The following is a 24,970-nucleotide window of genomic DNA, read 5'->3' as shown; positions in this document are numbered from 1 at the left end:
GTCCTCCTCTTGTACTCTCCTCCATGCACTGTCCCACCATGTTACCCTGCTCTCCTGCAAAGGGCCCCCTGTGCCTGACTAGCAGGGAAGTAGCTAAAGATCAGTAACATGTGAGAAGCAGTCATCTATTTATCTATGCATCCATGCATGTCAGCCTGATCGACCATGGTGCTGTGAGAATACATAGTACATGTGTAGTGTGCAGGGGCCGCCAGATTCAGGATTTCTGGCGCACGTTCTTCATGAATTTGGTGCCCCCTGCACTGCTTTGACAGACTGCACCAACTTTTTTGGTGCACTTTTAACATGGGGCGTATGACACAGTTCAATTGGACTTCTATTGGATCAGTAAATGCAGGGACTATTTGAGCAAAGCAGGTGGAAGGAGACTCTGAAGGCTGAGCGCTCTGTGGCATTGAGGTGTGGAATAACTGCCGCTGTCAGTGCTGTGCATGTGCCTGGCTAGGCCTCTCCCACATTTTCTTCTGTGTGGAGCAGCAGAGAGGCTGAACAAGCATCATACAAACAAATAGAAAGGCATCTTTACTTCCAGGTAACCATTACAAATAGATTTTTGAAATATTTTAACCTCTTTGACAGCTTTTTGCAGTCAATTGTTTTGTGGCATAACCCCTTTAAAAGTGATCAGCTTAACTGCAATTAATTGCAAAGTCAATATTTGCCTAGATAATTAACTTTTTCTCCCAAAACACATTTCAACTTCATTGCAGGACTGCCCCAAAAGGAGCAGCTAACATTGTTTCAGTAATTGCTCCATTAACACAGGTGTGGGTGTTGAGGAGGACAGGGCTGGAGATCAATCTGTCATGATTAAGTAGGAATCACGCCACTGGAGGCTGGTGCTTGGCATCATTGTTTCTCTTGTGTTAACCATGGTTATCTCTACATAAACACGTTCAGTCATTATTGCACTGCACAAAATTGGCCTAACGGGGAAGAGTATCGCAGCTAGAAAGATCGCACCTCAGTCAACAATCTATGGCATCATCAAGGAATTCAAGAAGAGAGGTTCCATTGTTGCCAAAAGGGCTCCAGGGCCAGCAAGCGGCAGGATTAGCTCCAAAAAGTGTTTCAGCTTCGGGATTGGGCTACAAGGTGAGTGATATCACCAGTCTTGTCTCATGCCAACTGTAAAGCATCCTGCAACCATTCACGTGTGGGGTTGCTTCAGAGCCAAGGGAATCGGCTCTCTGTCTTGCCTAAAAACACATCCATGAATAAAGAATGGTACCAGAATGTCCTCCAAGAGCAACTTCTCCCAACCGTCCAAGAGCAGTTTGGTGATCAACAATGCCTTTTCCAGCATGATTGAGCACCTTGGCATAAAGCAAATGTGATAACTAAATGGCTCGGGGAACAAAATATAGATATTTTGGGTCCATGGCCAGGAAACTCACCGGATCTTAATCCCATTGAGAACTTGTGGTCAATCATCAAGAGAAAGGTGGACACACAAGAACCAACAAATTGTGACAAAATGCAAGCATTGATTGTGCAAGAATATACTGCTTTCAGTCAGGATTTGGTCCAGAAGTTGATTAAGAGCTGCCAGGGAGAATTGCAGAGGTGCTAAAGAAGGGTCAACACTGCAAATATTGACATGCTGCATTAACTCATTTTGTCAATAAAAGCTTTTGTTACTCATAATATGATTGCACTTGTATTTCTGTATGTGAAAAAACCTCTGACAAACACACATAAAAACCAGAGGGCAACTGATCTTTTAAAAATATAATATTTGTGTCATTCTCAAAACTTTTGGCCATGACTGTATAGAGAAATATTGAAAAGACAGTTGGCTGTTGCCTTTGTGCGCCATTGTCCATCCTCTTTCAGGTTTGACCGAGGGGTTCCTGGCAATGATCCCTCACATACTACTGCCCTGGCTGCGGTAGGGAGATTGAGGGGGAGGGGAGGGGGAGGAGCAGCAGTAGCTCTATCAGCAGCAGCTTAAGTCTGGAGTCCTTAATGAGCAACTTCCTTCACCCGACTAGTGAGGAGGGTAGCCGCCACCAGCAACAGAAGGACATGGAGTGGACCCTGCACCAGAAGGTGGTGCCCTACTTGCACAGCACTTTACCACCCTAGGTAGAGGATCCCCTGGACTACTGGGCAGCCAAACTTTATGCGTGGCCGCAGCTTGCAGAGTTTGCAGTAGAGAAGCTGTCCTGCCCGGCCAGTAGTGTGGGCACTGGTGCTCAGTGCGGCGGGGGCCATTGTTACCCCAAGGAGAATCCCCTTGTCCACCCATAATGTGGATAGACTGACCTCTATGAATCAGACTTGGATTGGCCAGGATATCAACACACCAATGCCTTATGTATTAGATTAGATCAGCCATGACGCCTCCCCCAAATGTTGAGAAATGAGTCTGGATTCTAACTTCCTGCCTCAGCCACTATTCTGATGCTGCCACCTGTCTGATGCCACACATCTGCTGCCAGTTGCTCCATCTGTCTCTCACCATCTTTACCAGGGACTGGAATGGTCCACCACCTCCACAATCTGTCATGTTGCTGCCATCTAAAGAATTTGTCAATGTGCCAATCTCTGACCTCTTGCTGCTGCTATCATCTCCACACTCTGTCATTGTGCCACTCTTTGGCTTACCATGTTGCTGCCACCTCCATACTGTCATTGTGCCACTTCGTGGCCTACCAGATTGCTGCCACCTCAACCCTCTGTCATTGGGCCACTCTGTGGCCTCTTGCTTCTGCTGCTGCTGCAAGCTCCACAATGTCATTGTGCCACTGTGCAGCCTACTCATGCTGCTGCCAACTGACCGCTGTCTCCCTGGAACACCCTGTGATTTCCATAATGCTGTTTTCACCCTCCACCACTCTATGACGTTGCCTCAATGTTTGTGTTTCCCCTTCATTTTATCTGTGAGAAGGAATGAAAAGCCTCAGGATTGATAGCCAAAAGCAGGAGTGGATACAGAACACAGAGGACATGCAAATATCCCATTTACTGGTCATCTGTGTTTTGGATCCACTCCTGTTTGTTTTTGGCTTTAGCAATACTGATGATGGATTATTGACCGATTGAAAGCGGACACTGACGGATGAAAAGAAGGGCAAAATAATCAGTGACATCAATGCAAAATTACTGCCGACACCCTCTGCACTCTTTTGGGGGATTTCTACATGTATCCACGTTTAACAGAACAGGTTCTGTCGTAATCTATGGTATCATCTTTGCTTATTTGGTGAAGTTGGCCTCTGTAAGTGTACATGTAATTGAAGAGTGAAGCGATTCTAAGAGCGGCGGCGGCTGTCATGTGCGTGTCATACTAAAACACAGCATTGTTTCAAGACCAAACCATGCTCCCTATGCATACTTGAGCATGGTACAATGTTCTACAACACCGTACAGCAGTGATGGCAAACCTTTTAGCGGCCAAGTGCCCAAACTGCAACCCAAATTCCCCCTTATTTACTGCGAGGTGCCAACCAAAAATTAAAGCAGTAATTTATTGCTCCCTGTTCAACAACTTTCAATCATATTGGCCTCCTGAGGACAGCAACATAGTAGAAAGATGGAAAATTTTCATAATTTTAGCTTCTTTCCAGTGTCCCTCTGTACACAGAGAAAATCGTGGGGCCAGCAGGAGGTCCTCCATAGATAATTTGGCCATGTCTACACATTCTCCCTCTTCCTACAGTCCAAGTAGCGAAGTAAGTATCAAACTATGACTGAAAGCAGCATCTTTTAAGTTGCTTGGGACTGCAGGAAGATTCTTTGAGTTCTGTCTGGAGTGCTGGGGCGATGGCCCGGGTGCCCACAGAAAGTGCCGGAGTGCCGCCTCTGGCATCCGTGCCATAGGTTCGCCACCACTGCCCTACAGGCTCTCTGTAGCCAGGAAATGCCTGTTGTTTCACGTGATTCGTCATGATTCAATTGGGGCCAAATCAAATTTTTTTGAAAAATTCGGTGAATTGGGTCAAACCGAATTTCAACAAATTCGCCCATCGCTGATGCTGTTATATCACCTATTGTTACTAGTGAATGTAGTGACTGTGTTGTATATGGAGTTGGCCCTATATATAAATAAAAAGTTTTTTCATAAAAGTCTATCATCTTTATTGTCCTGTATTGATTCAACAAGTAAATAAATGCCAAGCTATCCTCGTGCAAAGGAGGAAGCAAAATCCACTCTTCTATTAAAATAAATCCATGAATCAATTATCCATTTCATAATGATGAATCTAGTAGAATACTAATGGAAAAGTTTCAGTTTAAGTTACAGAGAACAGAAGTGATTAGCATTTTACATCCTTAATTTTAAGAACCACAAATGTCACCACTCAGTTTCCTCAAAGTGAACATTACTGTCTGTTCATATACAGAAACTTCTTGGATGGCTGCTTGGTGCCCTCTTAATATATATGGTAACTGTTGCCAAGTATACACTGTGCTGCCGGCACCGGGCCTTTTTATAGATCTTTACTTCTAGAAAAAAACATAATGGCTCCAATTTAGCAGAGCTCTGTTGTACCATTGCCAAATATCTATTCAACTTTTGTATTGGTGTAACCGAGGAGCTGTTTTTAATTTTCACTCTGTTACTTTCTACACAAGTGATTGAACTCTTGCTGTGTTTGGTGAAGAATTCATGCTTTAGACTATTAGAAGTTAATTCTATATGAATGGTAATAATTTTTGGAAATTCCGTTATTGTACTACACCAGGCCTTTTTCTCGCAGACTGAACACCTCTTTTTAAATTGTAGCCAAGCTGCAATAAACACTAATGAACAAACGTGGCACTGTAACTTTAGAAAAATAATTGGATGTTGAATTATTTTTATTTCTAGAAACTCTTTAATGTAAAGGTTTCCTTGAACCCTTTCTCTGTCATGGATGTGTCTCCTGAATGTTTAGCTTTTTAGTAGCCAATTCCATATCTCATTGGTCCTGGCTACGAAGATAAGTGGTAATACAAAACCAGAGATGATTACAGTTAAAAGTGCAATCTTCATATTACTGTTTCCATTTGTAGCTTTAACAGTAGTGTCTCCAGTTATGTGATATCTAGAATCTTAATCCTCATTCAGATAACACAAATGGTGTGGTTCTAGATGGCATCTATTAAAAGTTAGAGCCTTCTGAATTGTGCCCAAAACCCATGGAGGAGCTGGAGAAGGATAAGGGGTACTGCGAGGAAGGGGAAACATATAATTTGAATCTGGCATGAAACGTATTTCATGTTAAATAGGACGCACAGGTAAGATCCAATGAGTTGGGATAACAAAGTTTCTGTTTCACAATTAAGTGATATGACTGACAATCCCAGCCTGAGTCAGTGTCAAATTGTTCAACTGAAACTGCTCTTAGAAATCCATTGTGATGAAATTCTCTGATCTCTGTGGAAATAATGCTTTTCTTTTATATATGATCATATAAATGTTGCTCGTATGTCTTTGTGGCTTGGATAAAAGCCTGAAAAACTACATCCTTTATGATGAATATGTCTGAAGAATCAGAGGATGGTTCAGACATTCTGCACTTCATGAGTCACCATCGCCTTTCTTGCTCTTTGCTGATTCCATTGATGACTAATACTGGCTAAAGATGTAGCTATGGGTAGAGGCACTGGCTTTTGCAAATGTAGCAAATTGTTTTTTCTTTTTACAATTTAGTGGTGTATGTTGTGTATAACCATCCAAAATATGCAGTCACAAAGAGTAAAATAGAAGATGTTTAGTTATGCTATTTTTAGAAATATCCAAGTTCCTTTCAAAACAAATAGCTTTTTGTTATAATGAATATGTGTGTGTGTATATATAGCGAGAGAGCGGAAGGGGAAATAGAGTCAAGTAAACAATGGCCTTTCAAGCACCACCGTATTCCACAGTATGATTGAAGGTGCTGTCTAGGATTCCAAAAAAAAGTTAGAATCTATACAGATAAAAATATACAGTACTGTACTGTAATATACAATACCTTTCCATGGATGGTGAGATGCAAGAGAATCTGATTTGTGGCTGTTCTTGCCAAGATCTGGTGCCTGTAACTGTTGACATCAGAGTGTGTAATCAGAGGTAGATCCACACTGCTGCTATGTAAAGCACTGCAGAATATGATGGGGCTGTATAAAAAAAGATAAAGCAAGCATCCAAAAGTGAAATTCAGGAATGGCAAGAAAAAGAACTTTGGACTCTCAAGGGATGTATAGAGACACCCCTCAAAAATGTAAAGACTAAAAGATAGCAGCCCTATTAAGTTACAAGAGCATCATAAAGTTGGCTCAGACCTTTATGTGGACAGCAGGTAGACAAGACCTTCTTGCTTGGTGGCCTTAACCTATAAAAATAATATTTTATCTATATAGCATCATTCTATTCTGCGGCACTTTGCAAATCATGGGCTACATATACAAATAAAATAAGACCTTACAGAGTAATAACATAGTTATATGGAAGAATAGTCCTGCTTGCGAGAGCTTACAATTTATGAGATCATCAATGTGTAATATGAATGGCCACATATTTAAATGGCTATGATACAGTACCCAGCAGTATAATACAGTTGGCCAGCTTGTAGCTTCCTCTAGTTTCCATGGCTGAATCATATTGAAAATGCTGTCCAGTCTGCAGGTGGAATAGAAGCCGAAAATGAGAGATTTTCAAAGAATAGCTAAAAATTACACAGAATTCTTCATTTGAGTTGCTTAATTGTACCATAAATACAAAAAAAAGTTTTTAGAATCTTTTTGTAGTAATATCTTCAAAATGTCTACTGTGATAAACTCCTGATGAACAGCTAAAACCTTGCTAAGTTGATATTGGGAAAAGCTTTCTTTCTTCAGCCATATGCTGCTCTTCTTCTGTGCCTATCATTAGTTCAGTTTACAGATAATTAGCTGGAATATGCAATGGATCTTAAGTTGGATTCGGAGAACAATCCTCTTAATGCTACCATCATAGCTGCCAAACTGCTTAATGTTTTTTTCTTTTTTTCTTGATTCTTTTTAGCTATTCATGCTAGAGCTGTTCACTCAAATCAAATTTTTGTGTTAAATTAACCCTTTCAAGTGATTTCATTGGTAGGGTTTATTAAAATTTAATTTTCAGTTTCTGCTTTGAAGAATACTATAAATAACTTCACTACAGATAAGAAAATCTCAACAGGACACTGACATCCATCTATTGCAACAGAAGGGGCCATGGGTCTGAATGTACACATTAGTCAATAATTTGGAAACTTCTTAATGTGAACTCTTGATTTAAGAGGAAATAGTTACTGTATTCTGCTTTTTTTTCAAATTGTGATGACTTAAAGGCAACCTGTCACCAGGTTTTACCTGACTAAACTAGCAGCCCCTTAGGTAAGGTATGGAATGTCCATTCTAGAGTTCCTTCTTTTATGTGAAATTTCTCTCTGTAAGACCTGCTTACCTACAAAAAAAATCTCCCCCAAAGTCAGGCAAATATGACTCCACCTCATTTTTACATGCAATGAGTCTAGTTTAATGGTTGCAATGGTAGTGTCACTTCAGAAATTCCCATCTTCTGTTCTATAGTAGCTGTGTTCCAGACTCCTAAAACTCGTGCACCCAGGAAATATTCTGTGGAAGGTTTACTGTGACCTTCTCCAGTGATGGTCAGTGACAAGTTATGTAGCTCCCAGAAAAATTTCCAGGTGCTAGACCAAATATAGAGGCTTCTGAAGTAACACCACCCCAGCAAACATTTCACTAATGCGTGAAAATGAAATAAGTCATATTTGCCATATTTACATATATTTTTATAGATAAAGGGGTAAGATTTCACATAAGAGGGAATTCTTAAAAAGACATTTCCTACCGTACCTCAGGGGATAGCATCTTCGTGGTGAAAACCTGGTGATGGAGCCCCTTTAAGTGCTGATCTATGGTACTTGTTAACTTGTCCATAGACCAATAGTCTAAAGATATACCAATAATTTTAAATCAACCTTTTGAAAAATGTTTTATTGTATTTGGTGTTTGTTGATAATCTTGAAGCAACCAAGATATTTGCTAGATCCTGTTAAAGGGAACCTGTCATCCAGAAGGTAATTTTTACATGCTGACAGGTTCCGATAGCTGCTGGCATAATGATTTATAAATGTCCTTGTTGTGCATCTGAATAATTCCATACATTTTTAAGTGTTTCTTTAAAATTAACTGGCTCATTACCAGCAGTGTGAGCGGAGTCCTGGAATCTTTCAACATATAAAAATGACCATCCTGACGGCAGCTTCCTTTTATTATTGTTGGTATAGCAATTGAGCCACATAAAATATTAGATGGATACATCCACTTATTTTGATAGGATTTGCAGTGATCCACCATGCATGGGGCATGATAACTGAGAAATATCACTGATTAAAGTAGAGCATTCATGTATGGGAGTCCAGCAATAAAGACTTTTTGCTATCTAATCTATAAAGAACAACAAAGAACAATCATTTTAAAGTAAACTAATGCTTGTGGTAAAGAGATGTCTGACTTTGTCTTTAATTTTCACTGCATTATTGGTTTAGAAAAGGAGGTCTTCTCCTTAAGATCTTTGGAGAACATTTGATTCTCTCTTGTCATATAAACCTTTTCACATTGCATTTGCCTCCACATGACTCATAATGTGATTACTGACCTATAATTTCCTTGAGGCCCTTTGAACACAAATGCCATGCTATTTCCATCTTGCATGATCACACATTGAGGGTAGAGTATAATATTGAATGTCAATACACTACTCAATTTATGTCTGAAAACTCATTTAACAAACTGTCTATTTCTTATTCAAATAGAGAAACCAAACCCGTCTGGAGCAGGTACCACAGGTGGCATCATTGGGGGAATCATAGCCGCTATTGTTGGGGTAGCAGTGGCAGCTACAGTGATAATGATCTGTCGACAACAGAGAAGGAATGAGATTGCCAAAGATGAGGAAGAGTAAGTTCTGTCATCCGTGGATATTCTGATTGTACTGTTTAGTTCTTCACTACTGTTATAAATAACATGAGATTTATATACATTTTCCCTGCTATTGAATTCTCACTACATACAATACACATATTTTGCTAAATTACTGTATATACTCGAGTATAATTTTCAGCACAATTTTTGCACCTCACTCAGCTTATACTTGGGTATATAAAAAATTAAGTTAGTGCTCACCCTCCGGTGCTGTCCCCCAATGTCCTCTTCTCCTTGCAGCACCTCTACAGGTTCCCGGCTGAGCAGGTAGATGCACATCTAAGCGATCTGCCAGCACACAAACAATGATGTCAGCAGGCGGCGACCCTACCTCATCATAGATTGTGTGCCGGCAGCTCACATAGACGTGAACCTGCCGGGAACCTGATGAGGTGTTGCAGGGAGAAGAAAACAGCGGGGGTCAGCACCGGAGGGTGAGTATTAAGTTCATTTTTTTAAGGGGGCACTCTGCTTTACATTACATTCATGGGGACACTCTACTTGACATTAGATTCATGAGGGCACTCTGCTGGACAGTACATGAATGGGGGCACTCTGCTGGACATTATATTAATTGGGGGCACTCTGCTGGACAGTATATTAATTGGGGGCACTCTGCTGGACATTATATTAATTGGGGGCACTCTGCTGGACATTATATTATTTGGGGGCACTCTGCTGGACATTATATCATTTGGGGGCACTCTGCTGGACATTATATTAATTGGAGGGGCTGCTGTGGAGATTTTATTCATGAGGGAAGACTACTGGATATTTTATAAGAGAGTAGCGGCAGCATTTCTCCCCTTGGCTTATACTCGAGTCAATACGTTTACCCAGTTTTTTTGTGGTAAAATTAGTTGCCTTGGCTTAAACTCTGGTCGGCTTGTACTCGAGTTTATACGGTAGCATTCAATTTAAAAATTGTGAGGATGCAGTTCTTTTGCATTTTTGCATAGCTATTTTTTTTCTCCTCGCCTAGGAATAAAACCTATCCATTAAAAAAAAAAGACAGCATGTGGATGACATCTGTATGTGGTCCGATTTTTCTCAACAGTTGCTAGGTTGCTGTTACTGTGCAGGGCAACTCATCTGTTTATTTTGCAAATGTGAACTAATGCACATACAATACGGACTGAACACAGACTTCACATATCCACAATTTTTTTTTCAGATGCACAGAGCTGTAATATTTTCTTACAAGCTTTGATTTTACGTGTTTCACTTAGTGCTCCAAATGACACATCCCTTTTGACACATCCATACTTTGTCAACATATGCTTACAGAAATACCAGATTCATATAGTCATATAGTTAGGTTTTAATAGATTTTAATTTCACAGCCACGGGAGCCATATAAAAACATTTAAAATTGACTGATCTCCACCAAATTTCTTCTCTCCATTCCTCACCTTTCCACATAGTACTACACACTTTTATAGTACCGGGTGAACCGTTAGTGGTGAGGCTCCTTCACTGGCCTAAGCAGTCATGCGTTGAATTCCTGATCCTTTTATGAATTTTTCTTTTTTTTTTTAAATTGATGTTTTTGATATTTGTATATGAATTAATAAGCACATTTTAAATATTATTGTAACAAATTGTTTGAAGCCTGGCATCTTTTGTAGGGTTTATATGATAATATATAGATAATATACTGATTACATACTGGTATGCCTTTTTTTTTCCTCTTTTGGAAGTATTCAAAGTTTGTTAATACATTTTTAGCATGTGTATACCAGTCAGATGTATGAATGATACCTCATTGAAACATTTAGAGCACTATCTACATTCCCCCATTTTGGGATGTATACTTTCCGTTAGTGCCACATAGAGGTCGAGCCTTAAAATATGACTCCGTTATAAGCCAACGTCATATGTAGACAGCATTTTGGGATTATTGGCTATGTGAGATGCTAAGTGCATTGAATCAAGTAATACTGATGCACCTTTTGGAGATCCAGTTCCATGATCGGTGTGAAAATGGGTTTTTCATTTATGCCCTATCCACAGGATAAAACTTTAATTGTGCTGAAAGTCCCTTAGAAATCATTGTGATACAGGACAAGATCATTCTTCCACACCATTGAATTCTGTGGGACTTCAAGGATGGCTCTACTGGATCTCTGTCGTCCTTGGTAGTAGAGGGGAGTTTAGGGAGGCTTGTATTCCCCCACTCTGATAATTGCAGGGTGGGTTCTTTGCTGTCAGAATTTCACAAAAATGTATCCCCTATCCTGTGAATTGGGGATAAATGTCTATAAAAATAAAAACCCTTTTACATCACCTCTTTTTTTTTTCAGGACCACGGTTGGACCATTGTTTCTGTCCTGTCTTTTCTTCTGCTGTCCCACCTTTGCTTATTTTAAGAATTTACAATCATTGTGTTTCTTATTAGGTTTGATGGACCACCAGCATACAAACCACCACCACCATCTTTAAAGCTGCATACAGAACAGGTAAAATATATACATATAATATTCTTTGCAAAACATAACAACAAAACACTCAAGGTACCTGTTGTTAAACAATAATCCTCTTTTCTATTAATCCCTCATCCCATATGGTGTAGTAGGAGTTTCCTCTAAGTATGACATCTGTGTCCTCCTGTTTAACATGTGCTTTCTAAACACATTTTATGATCTATTATATTATTAGTAGATCATGAGAACAAATCTCTTCTGTTTTTTTTTTTTTGTTTGTTTTTTAAATGTTTCTCTTTCAAAATTGTCCTGAAAATCAACAGTTTAGAACATACATTAAGGGCTACTTTGTTATCATCTCTCCATGAAACTTCCTGTTCACTGCTCAAGTTCTGAGGAAGCAGGGGGAGTGTGACAGTGTAACAGTCTGTAAATCCAGATCACAGGGGGCTAGGGAAGCCCCTCTGGCTCATTAGCATTTTAAAAGTTGATTTTAAAGTAAGGAGGTCATGGATAACAAATATAAGAAGATTACCACAGTCATAGTGCCTGCATCTACGTGTAAGTGCCCCTAGTCCAAACCTCAAAGTTCAGGTCCGCACCATAAGCTCAACGCCGCCACTAGTCAGACCCACGATCAATGTTGGCAATGGTCGCAGGTATTATCTATTTAAATGCAGCAGGCAAAGCATCCAGTGGTATTTAAATTGATATGTGGTGTGCACAAATTCTGTAGATAACTAAGGGGGCATGGAGGGATGTGAATGGGCGTGGCCAGTGGCAGAGAGGGCCGGAACAGGGATTTCCTGCTCTGCACCTGCACAATCGTTGGAGCCAGAAAAAGACCTGGCAAAGAAATATACATTCCACTGCCTCTTGATGTATCTGACGCTAAAGGGGTAGGGATGTCCTCATACACCAGCGCGTGATAAAACCGACCCTCTTGTGTCTTGGAAGACGTAATGAGACGTGTAAAGCTTGGTTAGGCATTTGTGTGTCTTTAAATGGGAAATAATTTAGAAAATCTGATACTAATACAAGTGGGGGACACCCTCACATTAGATTGTATTACCACCTTTAAGAGCTATTAGGCATGTTTCCTACCATTTGTCAGAGTAAGTGTGCTGCCCACATTAATTCTTTTGCGCTGCAGCGTTTTTGTTGATTTTTTTTTTTTTTTTTTGCTCCACACCTTCAAAAAGCTATAAGTTTAAAGGACACCTGTCATGAGGTCTGTGTCACTTGTCCTGTCACCTCCACCTGTTCACCAGCTCACAAGGATCCCATCCCAGCCTTTATCTAGTTATTTCATACATTATTCATTGTAAAATCATCTATTCTTTATTATGTAAATGAGGCTGGTCACAATGTCAGAGGCAGTGATGTCACCCCTGTTACCCCTCCCCTCTCCTCCCCCTGCTCATGTCTGTGTGTAATGTATAGTAAAGCATGGCTAGTGTGTGTGCTGCATCTGCTGACATGCTGCATCCTCCTAATACACATGTGAGACACAGACATCAGCTACACATGAATCTGACATTTTCTGCTGTAACATGGCTGCCTGGAGCTGCTGTATCTCTCCTAAACACACACAGGCTGCGTGGGGCGTGGCCACCAGCACCAGGAAGCACATCATTATACAGCCTCACTCCATTATACAGGCTGTCAGTCATGCACTGGGGGTGTGGCTGTGCCTCCCACTCATGAATAAGGTGGACAGCTTGAATATGTTAATGACTCATTGGACATTTCACAGGTCATTTGCTTACAGCTTTAGGACCTCATTGCTTAGGTTTGCAGGCATGTAGAGGGACAATGAAGGGATAGAGGCAATGCTCTCTAATGGCAGTTTATGAAAATATATTTAGTTTAGGGGAGTTATTTTGCATGACGGGTTCTCTTTAAAAAAATTTTTGTGTACAGAGCTGTGTGAGGGCTTACTTTCTGCATAGCAAATTTTACTTCTTAGTGATTTATTCCATACCACATACTGCAAAGCTGCAGAAAAATTCTGAATGTGGTAAAATTGGCGATAAAACCCATTTGCGTTACTTTATTGTGGGCTCAGTCTTTACGCTCCAAATGATACATCTACTTTATTCTTTGGTTCGGTATGATCACATTGATACTAATTTTAGAGATTTAATTGTGTTTTATTGCATTTTCAAAAATTAAAACAATATGTACAAAAAAAAAGAAAAAAAAACCTTTTTCATACTTCAGTGTATGGAGCTGTTTATAGGGGATCTACCACCAGGATGAAAGATGTATGCAAATGAGCCTGAGGGCCTAATTTGCATAAATCTTTCATCTTGGTGGTTGATGTCCTTTAAGACGTCATTTTTTTACGAGATGAGCTGACTTTTATGTTGCTGCCATTTTGAGGACTGTGCAACTGTTTTTTATGTATAATCTTGTAAAAGTCGCGTTTCAGACATTTGGGTTCCATTTTGATCGGGCATTTTGTGATGCAGGAATACCTTATATGTTTGTGATTTTTACTGTTTGTTTAGTTTTATATCAGTTCTAGGGAAAGGGGAGTTTGAATTTTTAAATTGTTTTATTTTTTTAACTTTTTACTATTTTCTTAAACCCTCTAGGGTACTTTAACCCTAGATGCTCTGAATGTCCCTACCATATACTGCAATATTTTTTACACAGTATTCATTACAATGTGCCACTGACACAGTGTAACGAATCCACAGATACTATACAGCCTCAGGTCTTACGAAGGCTGTCATAGCAAATGATCACCGCTCCCCAATGAGGTCTCAAGGTGCGGTGATCTTAACAAAATTGCAGCACCCATGCTCCGCCATATTTTAAATGCCACCGGTGTCTTTGCTTTCAAGGAGTTAACAACTGCTGCAATATGCAACAAACCCCATGTTTGTATGAAGAGGACTCATCTTGCGCACCCTCTTCATACATCCTCAAGAACTCTGATGGATATATCCATCAGTGAGCATTGAGGTTAAACACCCCTTACCCTGTACCTACCCTGACTGATAACAAAAAACATTTAAACTGCACTCATGTTCATAGCGTATAGATATGACTTTGTCATGTGCAAACAAAAAAAAATTCAAGGTGACCTGCACAGTCTGTCATTTCATTTACACTCTGTTAGAAGGTGTATATATCAGAGGTAGAGAAAGTGATTTGCCTTTTTCAAAGCAGAAGTTCAAAACTTGACTTTGGTAGTAATATCTAAAGTAAAATAGCAGACATTTGAAAAAGCCTCCTTGCAATTGTTCTGCCATTTGAAAATAGGTGAGAGAATTTACATATTATGGCTGTAGACAGTACATGTACACATTTATAGTGGATAAACTTAACTGGTCAGTGCAGAGTGTACAGTAAATAAGGTGCATCAGTTCATAAAGTTCAACCTATTATATTATACAGTGTTTATGCAGAAGAAGGCAAAGACCCTGCAAGGCTAAAGCCAATTGCCAGAAAAAATTCTTCTCAACCCCTATTACTCCGTTGATCAACAGAAACTATTAAAAAAAAGTTCTATTCACATACAACGTGATAATATTGCTCTCCAGAAAGGCATCCAGGCTCCTCTTTAACATGTTCATATTCAGCCATTACCACATCTTGCGGCAGAAAGTTCAGCAGTCTCGGTGCTCGCAAAGAAAAAGTAAGGAATCCCTGTCTTTTGTGTAGTAGGTCACACAGGCCAAGGAATAAAGAGATCTTTGGAGAGATCCTTGTACTCACCATTCAGATATTTGTACATTGTAATGAGGTCCCTCCTTGGTCATCTTTTTTTCTAAGATGAATAACCCCAAATTTAGTAATCTCTCATTGCATTCTATTCCCATAATAATTTTGGTTGTTCTCTTCTGCACCCATTCCAATTCTACTACCCCATATACTCAGGTAAAAGCCAACTCGAGTTTAAGCTGGGGCCCCAATTTTACCACCAAAACTGGAAAAACCTATTGACTTGAGTATAAGCCGATGGTGGGAAATGCATTGGTCACAGCCCCCTGGAGTACACAGCCGGCCAGCCCCCTGGAGTACACAGCCGGCCAGCCCCCTGGAGTACACAGCCGGCCAGCCCCCTGGAGTACACAGCCGGCCAGCCCCCTGGAGTACACAGCCGGCCAGCCCCCTGGAGTACACAGCCGGCCAGCCCCCTGGAGTACACAGCCGGCCAGCCCCCTGGAGTACACAGCCGGCCAGCCCCCTGGAGTACACAGCCGGCCAGCCCCCTGGAGTACACAGCCGGCCAGCCCCCTGGAGTACACAGCCGGCCAGCCCCCTGGAGTACACAGCCGGCCAGCCCCCTGGAGTACACAGCCGGCCAGCCCCCTGGAGTACACAGCCGGCCAGCCCCCTGGAGTACACAGCCGGCCAGCCCCCTGGAGTACACAGCCGGCCAGCCCCCTGGAGTACACAGCCGGCCAGCCCCCTGGAGTACACAGCCGGCCAGCCCCCTGGAGTACACAGCCGGCCAGCCCCCAGTTTGCCCAGCACTTAAAAAAATAAACTTACATACTCATCTTCCGGCCCGTCCCGATGTTTGACGCGGCTCCCCAATGCTTTTTTTATTGACTTGTGTATAAGTCGAGGTGAGGAAAAACTCGGCTTATACACAAGTATATATGGTATAACTGTACACAATATTCCATGTGTGGTCTGACCAGTCATTTGTATAAGGGTTAAACTTTGTCCTTATCATGATAATCTATTCCTCTCTTGAATTTTATTTGCTTTAGCAGCAGACCCCTGGCGCTGATTACTAAAATGAAATGCCCCCAAGTCTTTTTCTCCATCAGTTTAAAAATTTTCATTTAAAACATAATTATAATTTGCATTTCCTTGACCCAACTGCATAACCTTACATTTATCCACCCTTAAACCTCATCTACTGTTCGTCAGCCCGGCCCTCTAGTTTCTGCAAATTCCTCTGTAATAATATACTATCCTCCTCTGTATTTTATTTAGAGTGTAGTATCAAATGCAAAAATTGAAACTCTACTGTGTAAACCCTCTATAAGGTCATTAATAAAATTATTGAAAAGAAGTGACCACAAAACTGACCCTGTGGCACCCCTCTGATAACTTTAGCCCAATTTGAGAATTTATGATGATCTTCTATCACTAAGCCATTTGCTAACCCAAATACACATTTTCAGCTAGTCCCAGCAGCCTCATTTTATGTACCAAACTTTTATGTCTTGGAAAAGTCCAGATATACAACATCTACCGCCTTCCCCAGGTCCGGACTAGAACTTACCTTCTCATAGAACCCAATCACATTTGTCAGACAGGACCGATCCCTCATAAACCCATGCTGATGCTGGCTTATAACATTATGTACGGTGAGATCCTCCAGGATAGCATCTTAAATAAACCCCTCAAATATTTTCCCAACAACTGATTTAGACTCTCAGTTCTGTAGTTTCTAGGAACGCTTTTTGACCAGATTTTTAATTAATAGCAGCACATTTGTTGTGGGCCAGTCCTGTGGAAAATATGTCGAATATTAAAAATAAGATGTTCATGAGATTTTTTTTATACAGAATAGTACAAACCCCACCCCCAAATCAGTAGTTATAACTGATAACCCTCACCAGAACTACCTACCCTTTCTGTGATACATGGGTGCAAATAATACCTCTAGTAGCGTTTCAAAACTCGATAACCTACAGAAACCCACATACAAAGATAGCTGAGGTAACAGAATTAAATAAAAACAGGCAGTACAGTAGTCAGCATGGTGACCATTGCTTACCCCAGTCCCTTAGAACATATAATTATGTTTAGCATTGCAGTTCAGACCCATTCACTTGGATGTAACTGAGCACTAGCCAAGCCATGTTACTGATAGACGTTGGAAGCAGCTTTGAGTGTAGGCCCAAAGATTTAATGTTGATGATCTATAAAAAGGACAAAGCGACAATATTTCAACCCCAGAAAGTCTCTTTTCAAGATTCTTTCCAGATAATACACAGATGTTCATGCTTGGAGCTTCAAGCAATACGTTACTACCGTCATGGCATTTCCCAAACCAGTGGTGTACATGTATGTGTGACTGAGTTTGGTGCTCTATTAATCCTAGTGGGTTGAGCTATAGTATTGCACATAGTTTGTCGATTATAGAGTATGATTACAGTATTTAGCAATACAGTCAAATACGTGAAAAATTGGTGTCACATCATTCTGTTGAGGGATCCTGGGGCTGGGACCCTCTAACCATAGATTCATAGTATCATAGTATATATGGCTGGAAAAAGACACAAGTCCAACCTTTAAGAATTAAATAAATGTTTTATCCCCATAACTGCTCGTACAGTAAAGAACCTTTGTCTATGTTGATGGTAAAATCGCCTCTCCTCTAGGCGTAGAGGATGCCCCCTTGTCCTGGTCACAGGCCTAGGTATAAAAACATCTTTGGAGGGGTCCTTGTACTGTCTGTTCAGGTATTTGTACAATGTAATGAGGTCTCCCCTCAGTCATCTTTTTTCTAAACTGAATAATCCCAAATTTTGTAATCTGTCATTGTATTCTAATACCCCCATTCCCCTAATAATCCTGGTTGCTCTCCTCTGCAACCGTTCCAACGCTATTATATCCTTTTTAAATACTGGTGCCCAAAACTGTACACAATATTCCATGTGTGGTCTGACCAGGGATTTGTATAAGGGCAAAACTATTAACTTTATCATGAGAATATATTCCTCTCTTGATACATCCCATAATTTGATTTGCTTTAGCAGCAGCCGCCTGGCTCTGGTCAAAATTAAGTTTACCATCCACCAATACCCCCAAGTCCTTTTCAGCTCCAGTTTTACCAAGTAATTGGCCGTTTAGAACATAATTATACTTTTTGTTTCCATGGCCCAAGTGCATAACTTTACATTTATCTACATTAAACCTCAGCAACCATTTCTCTGCCCACTCCTCAAGCTTCCACAAATCCCTCTGTAATGCTAAAATATCAACCTTAGTATTTATTACTTTACACAGCTTAGTATCATCTGCAAATATTGAAACTTGACTGTCTAAACCCACTACAAGGTCATTAATAAAAATATTAAGAAGTGGCCCCAATACCAATTATTTGCAGCTGAATCTTTTTCCCACAGCTGGAAATAAGATCAGAGTTAAAGCATGTCACACAATCTGTACATAATTCCATTCTATCATTCTATTTCAGCTTTAAAAAGCAACAATCCCAATCAGTTCACACTTTCCTTTCTGCACTACAGATGCACCCCCCCCCCCAAGTAAAAAAAAAATACAAATGTTGCATTAGTCTTACATTGACTGTATGTAATGTAAAATAAAAATCAGCAATGTGAAGATCACAAAAATATGACATACTGTAGTTTTATTTCCATCCAAAAAAGATTGCAACGGCAAAGAGACAAAAAAAGATTAGAATGTGCATATACACCAGTAGTTTATGTAAACATATTATTGGATATTGTGTGTTGTAGTAGTGCCATAGTCTGTGCCATAATCTGCTGCCGTGGCAGCTGGAAGTTGAGCCATGATTGGTTGCTGTTCTGTCACAGGTCATTAATATGAGCTCTGAGCTTTGATTGGTTTCTATAGGCAATGCGTATAAGACAGTTTACATGTGAAGTAAGATGATATGGATACAAATATAGGGGGAGATATATCAGAAATGTCTGAGGTGAAACTGTTCCAGTTGCCCATGGAAACCAATCAGAGATCAGCAGTGATTTTGTAAACCGCTGTAAACCCATTCTATTTTGTTATAGTTAAGAGCAGTTATTTACTATCCTGAGCAACGCTGGGAGCTACACCTAATCTGATATATTAAGCTGAGTGTATATATGTATGTGTGTGTATCTATTTATGTCCGCTAAAGGAATCTGCAGAGTCGCATTTACAATCGCCAACTTTGCACAGTCATTCTCGGGGTATGTCATACACTAGGTTTTGAGCCAAAATTTTCACCCCGCGCTTTTCCAAAATCCACTTGTTAGTCACCATATACAGGAGCCATTGTCTGCTGCTGCTGTGGCAGTTAGATGCTGAGCTGTGATTGGTTGCTTTTCTGCCACAGGTCATTAATATGAGCTCTGAGCTTAGATTGGTTACTATAGGCAATGAGTATAACACACTTATGGGTAAGGTGAATAGAAACCGAGAGACAAGCAGGGATGGGGAGTGTGAGTGACAGAGACAAGCAGTGACAGTGTGTGAGTGACAGAGAGACAAACGTGGACAGTGAGTGAGTTACAGAGAGACAAGCATGGACAGTGAGTGAGTGACAGACAGGGAGAGATAGATGTATATTATTTTTTTGTTAACCACTTCTATTTTGTTATAGCTAAGAGCAGTTATTTACTATCCTGAGCAACGCTGGTATCTACAGCTATTACATGTATATGTGTGTGTGTGTGTATGTGTGTATATATATATATATATATATATATATATATATATATATATATATATATATAATGTGTGTAGCATCTTCTTATTCTTTTAAAATGGCAACCGTAAATTATATACATCACCCCTCTAATGTATATAATCAATGGTAATCAATTTAAGTTATCAATGAGCTGATAACTTACAACAATCCTGCAGAGAAGTGGTACCAAAGATAAGTCTTCTAAATGTTCCATAAATTATAGTAGATTAGTGTTTTAATTTTTCAATTTTGACAGATGCCCTTTAATCCTTCTTTACTTTGACATCTGTCAAGAACACACTACCAAAATAGGGAATGAGAGCAACATCAGTACTAAAAGAAAAATACTGAAATATTTTATTTGTATACATTTAAATTTAATTAAAATCCATTTAAAAGTATAGTATTAAGCCCAAATGTACAAACACACAATCCATATTACAGTGCATCCAGTAAACAATAGTTGGTGGGGGATACTGGGCATTGTGCTTCTTGTGCTTCACCCTATACTAATATAAATATAATACTGCTTATTAGCTTTTGCACTTAACCAGTGGTTATACATTTTTGGCTTTCAAATTGTGCACAGGCCTATATTTATAACTTTGGATATGTTGCCGCTATATTATGTTTTTTTTAATCAAAAACAGCCTGAAAACCGCCATACTGATCATGTAGGGGCATGGACAGGCAGGTATCAAGAACTTTAATTTAATGAGTTAGGGCAGTTTTAAAAGTTTTCTGAGAGATTTATTGAATTTCCCCCAAATTACAAGTCAGTGTGATGTACTCTGCTTAGGAGAAATCTCCAATTGTATATAATATAAGCCAAGGTTTCTCCCTTCGGAAAAATGTCATTTTGTCAACTGCTGTTTCTAGTGAAAAAGTTGCCTACTCTATTAGTGAAATGCAGTTATTGACACAATCACAAAGTTGATAAATTTTCTCAGTCAATGCTATGTGTATCCTAGGAACTACGTGCTTTTCTATGTGCTGTTCTTTTATCAGGCAGCATGGGGTGAAGGTGAATATCATTTGCAATAGGGGTTACTTATTTAAAGAACACTGGGAAGCACTGATATAGAACACTTGACATGATACTATGTATACCACCCAAACCAAGGAAGGTGCTAAAACTTAAAAACTACATTCTATTTATAGTTTGGGAGGATTCACATTTTTTGTGTTATCATTGGAAAAGAATGTAGTGGTTTGGATTTCATTTTGTTTAACAATGTGATAGGTACAAAGTCTAAACCTGTCATGTTACACAATTGCTATGTAAATATGTGCAAATAGCAGCCTGATTCTACTTCATAGATCTTACAATATAATTGTTTCTCCATAAAATGTTTCTAATTACTTTCTGCAGAGCTTCTGTTATAGTGATAATACATGATAATCAACAGCAGTTAAATTAAAGTATATGTAGCTCTAATCATATACAAAGCTATTAATTACTTCATATACTATTCAACATATTTTACTCATATTCCATATTTCCCTTTTTTCAGTGTGGTCCTACCACAACTGCTGCAGGAAATGTGGACAGAGGGGCTGGTACTGGGATAATGTATAGTGATGGCTTAATATTGATACCCCAATTGTCATATTCTTGTACTTTCGTCGGGTTTCCCGAATATTTCCGTTTTGCATCAAATTGCCCCGGGATTTTGGTGCGCCGCGATGAGATTGTGGCGCATCGGCGCTGGCTTTCATGCGACAGAAATCGGGGGCGTGGCCGTCAGCCTGACGGATTCAGAAAAAACGCGGAATTTGAAAAACGAAATGTTTCGCAAGATCAATCACTTACATGCACCAGGAAGAAGAAGGTCAACTCCGGCGGACCTTGGCAAAGCAGTGACAGCTGCTGGATATCAGGCACACGACTTTAGTGAATACCAGCACACCCAAATCCACGTTGGACAACGCGCCGCAGGATCGCGACTGGACCGGGTAAGTAAATGAGCCCCAATATGTCAGTGTTGGTGAACCTATGTCATGGGTTTCAGAGGTGAATTTCAGAACCATTTCTCTGGGCACCCAGGTGGTAACACCAGCACAGAGTTTACTAGACAGGTTGAATGACTCAAGGTATCCTCCTACAGTCCTGGGTAGCCCAAGATATGCTGCGTTCAGTGCTATTTTAAAGCAATTCATCCTGGGAAAAAGGAGGTGTGCACAGGGCTGGTTTATCATTTGGAGCTCCTGCCCTGTGTTTATTCCCTACAATGATAACCCGAAATTCCCCTCCTTCTTGATTGCCATGTTGGCGCTTTGTGATAAATAAGTGGTTTTTGGCTGTAGTTTAAGCCTGTGAAAGGTTCACCATCACTGCTGTAACGAATGTTCTACTAGATATGCACACTGTCCTCTGTAAGTCTGGCGAGCCCAATTTGGCTGTATTCAATGAAGCCTGGTCTAAAGTTCCATAGAAGACAAAAAAAAAAACAATGTTAATAATCTCCCCCACCTAAGTCTCTAAAAGAGTATTTAGACCCCCTTCATTTCATCTAATAATGGAAGACATTTAAAAAAAAAAAGGCAACTGAAAGTTTTTTGCCATATAAATTCTAATGTAATGTTGTTATAAATGTTGACACCTTACAGTGTGTTTTTTGCTTGTTTCCCTTATTGCACGTGCTTGGAAATATTTTCATGCAATTTTTAAAATATGTCCAAGATTGTGTTAAATGACTAAATGCGCAAAAGCTTAATTAACAATTTTTTTTGCAGGTTCAAAGTACTGTTCTAGGTTGGCAATAAGAAGATATTGACATTGAATGTTTAATTGAGTCAGCCAAAAACCAAATAAACACAAGTAATAAAATAACCATAACCATTCACTCATTTAAAGGGGTTGTCCGGCTACATGAAGGTTTAACTTGCAGATTGGTTGCAACCTCCACAAATCGTGAGAATAGGGGTCCATTGTAACCTACATTGACATAGCAGCTGGTTGCACATGCACCTACTCACTTTTTCTACTCTACTGGAATAGCTAGGCTTGTCTGCTTCAGTCAGTCCATAGACAGTGATTGGCAGTTATCATTTATTTTCATGGAGACTCCAACATTGGGATCCCCACTGATCAGCAAGTTACCCCTTATTCTGTGGCACTTGATGTGTTTGGACAACCCTTTTAAAGGAGAACAAAAATAGGTGCTAAGAAGTGATAATTTGAAATGGACCTCCTTTCTATATTGGAAAGTTTTAAAAATATTAAAATTACAATATTATTTTTTTTTAGCCTTCTGGACAAGAAGCTCTACTGAGAAACCCACCACACCAGCATGAAATTACCTATGATGAGGATATGGTAATAAATCAAGTCTATCTATCTATCTATCTATCTATCTATCTATATAAATCTCTTGTATACCAAGACTTTCTTTATTTCAATTGCATGTCCGTTGCCACCAGTAAGCACAGACAGCAAAAAAACAAACAAAAAAAAGTTCAATCAAAAGTTATGACAGATTGATGATTGGATAGTATAACAATGGATGGGTAAATGACTTGTTAGATGAGTGAATAGCTAGATAGGTAAGGGGACATATGTCAATAGCAGATGGAAATATGAATAGATGACTTAATGGATGACTAGTTGGATGGCTTTGCAGTCTTATTGGGCAGGTAAATGTACATGTGAAAGACTGGAAATATGAATGGACAGGCAGAAAATTGGATGGGACAATAAGCACATGGATGAGTAGATGGATAAATATTTTACATGGCTAAATATTTACGATGAAAAGATTGTCAATTTTATGAGCTTAAATATTAATCCTAGTACCCTCTTTACAGACTCCCCCAAAAATCCGACAGTCATCCGACCCTCGGCTCCATTCAGCATTAGAGGATGAGTATTTGGAACAAGAAAACCCAATCTACAATGAATTTAAGCCTCATGAAAATGGATCCCGTCAAGAGGACCATGGCTTTGTGATGTCCCCTGCAGTGTATGTTTGAGGAACATGACCTTCTATATGGGAAAAGGACAAAGATTTTGCCTCAACAGGTTCAGTGGCCTTTTTATAAACACTTATTTCTGGACCAAATGTGCAGTGCTATATAAGCATAACATTCCACAACTACTTGTTGGTCTAAACATTATATGATGCCATGTTCTACAGACTGGGCTACGGCATCTAAGGAGGACCTTACCCGCACACAGTGATACACAACAGGTGGGGCTGGGGCAATACATACATGGTGACATGATTGTCAGTATGTACAACACTGGGATAAAGTGTTAAGCACAAAAGGATGGTAAGTATGAAAACCGTTGTTTGAAGGAGTGTGTGGATGTTTGTATGTAAATTTATATGGCTTTATAATGCGTTCTTTAACGAATACTGTAATTAAATAGCTATCACTTGTGACCTTGACTTTAGTTTAATTTTTGTGATCTATTTTTAATAAATCATTACATCTTTTTTTATAATGCTGTCCATGTCCATTTGTAACTGGATGATATAACAATCTTTTCTTTCAAAACTTTCTAATGAAACATCTCATCTCAGTATTTGGATGCTCATTAGGATCAGTGATTCTAATGAGTATGAAATTTGCAGTAGTATGACTGGTATTAAGCATATTAACAGCCCTACTCAAACTATACCCTTTACTTAGTGCTTATTAGAAAGCCTACTTAAGCCAGGGACAGGCCAATCGGGGTCACTGAGCAATAATTTACATTCACATTTTTCATCTGCAATGTGTTTTCCTAAATCGTGAGTGTCCGTTTAGAGATGTGTTTTAGCCCCAATGTGTTTGCAATGTGTTTCCGAATTTAAACATTTCCCATTCAATATAATTAATCTGCCAAATATATTTCCTCAGTCAAAAAAAGTACCTGTGTGAAGATAACGTCCCATAAATATATCCATGTTGTCTCTCTCAGAAATTAGATAACTATCCTTTCATTCGACCACCCCTTCACCATTGAGGTGCCTGACCACCTGGATTCAGTGTTCATTACCACAGGATGGCTGTAGGATATGCAGTAACTCTCAGACATTTCATATGAAAAAGCAATTTGTTTCTTTGTGCAATCACTCCAGCAGCAGTGGTTGTATCCAAGAGCAACAATCTCGTTTGTAGGGGACAACATTACTACATTTATGGGAAATTATCTTCACACAGGTACACATTATTATATCCAATTGAA

General features: G+C 39.6%; 1 protein-coding gene across 1 annotated transcript in view; it reads left to right on the top strand.

The window, feature by feature from the left end:
• NECTIN2 (nectin cell adhesion molecule 2) overlaps positions 1-24,244 on the top strand; it is a 62,852-nt gene extending 38,608 nt beyond the window's left edge. The window contains exons 6-9 of the mRNA XM_072110396.1: positions 8,796-8,940; positions 11,363-11,423; positions 23,048-23,116; positions 23,605-24,244. Coding sequence (XP_071966497.1) covers positions 8,796-8,940; positions 11,363-11,423; positions 23,048-23,116; positions 23,605-23,769 — 440 coding nt within the window. The 3' untranslated portion in view covers positions 23,770-24,244. The remainder of the gene's footprint in view (positions 1-8,795; positions 8,941-11,362; positions 11,424-23,047; positions 23,117-23,604) is intronic.
• Positions 24,245-24,970: the final 726 nt, after the last annotated feature.

Source organism: Engystomops pustulosus, chromosome 6 (genome assembly GCF_040894005.1).
Source record: "Engystomops pustulosus chromosome 6, aEngPut4.maternal, whole genome shotgun sequence".
NCBI classification, from domain to species: domain Eukaryota; kingdom Metazoa; phylum Chordata; class Amphibia; order Anura; family Leptodactylidae; genus Engystomops; species Engystomops pustulosus.
The sequence above is the reverse complement of the archived record's forward strand: the minus strand, read 5'-3'. Positions and strand labels throughout refer to the sequence as shown.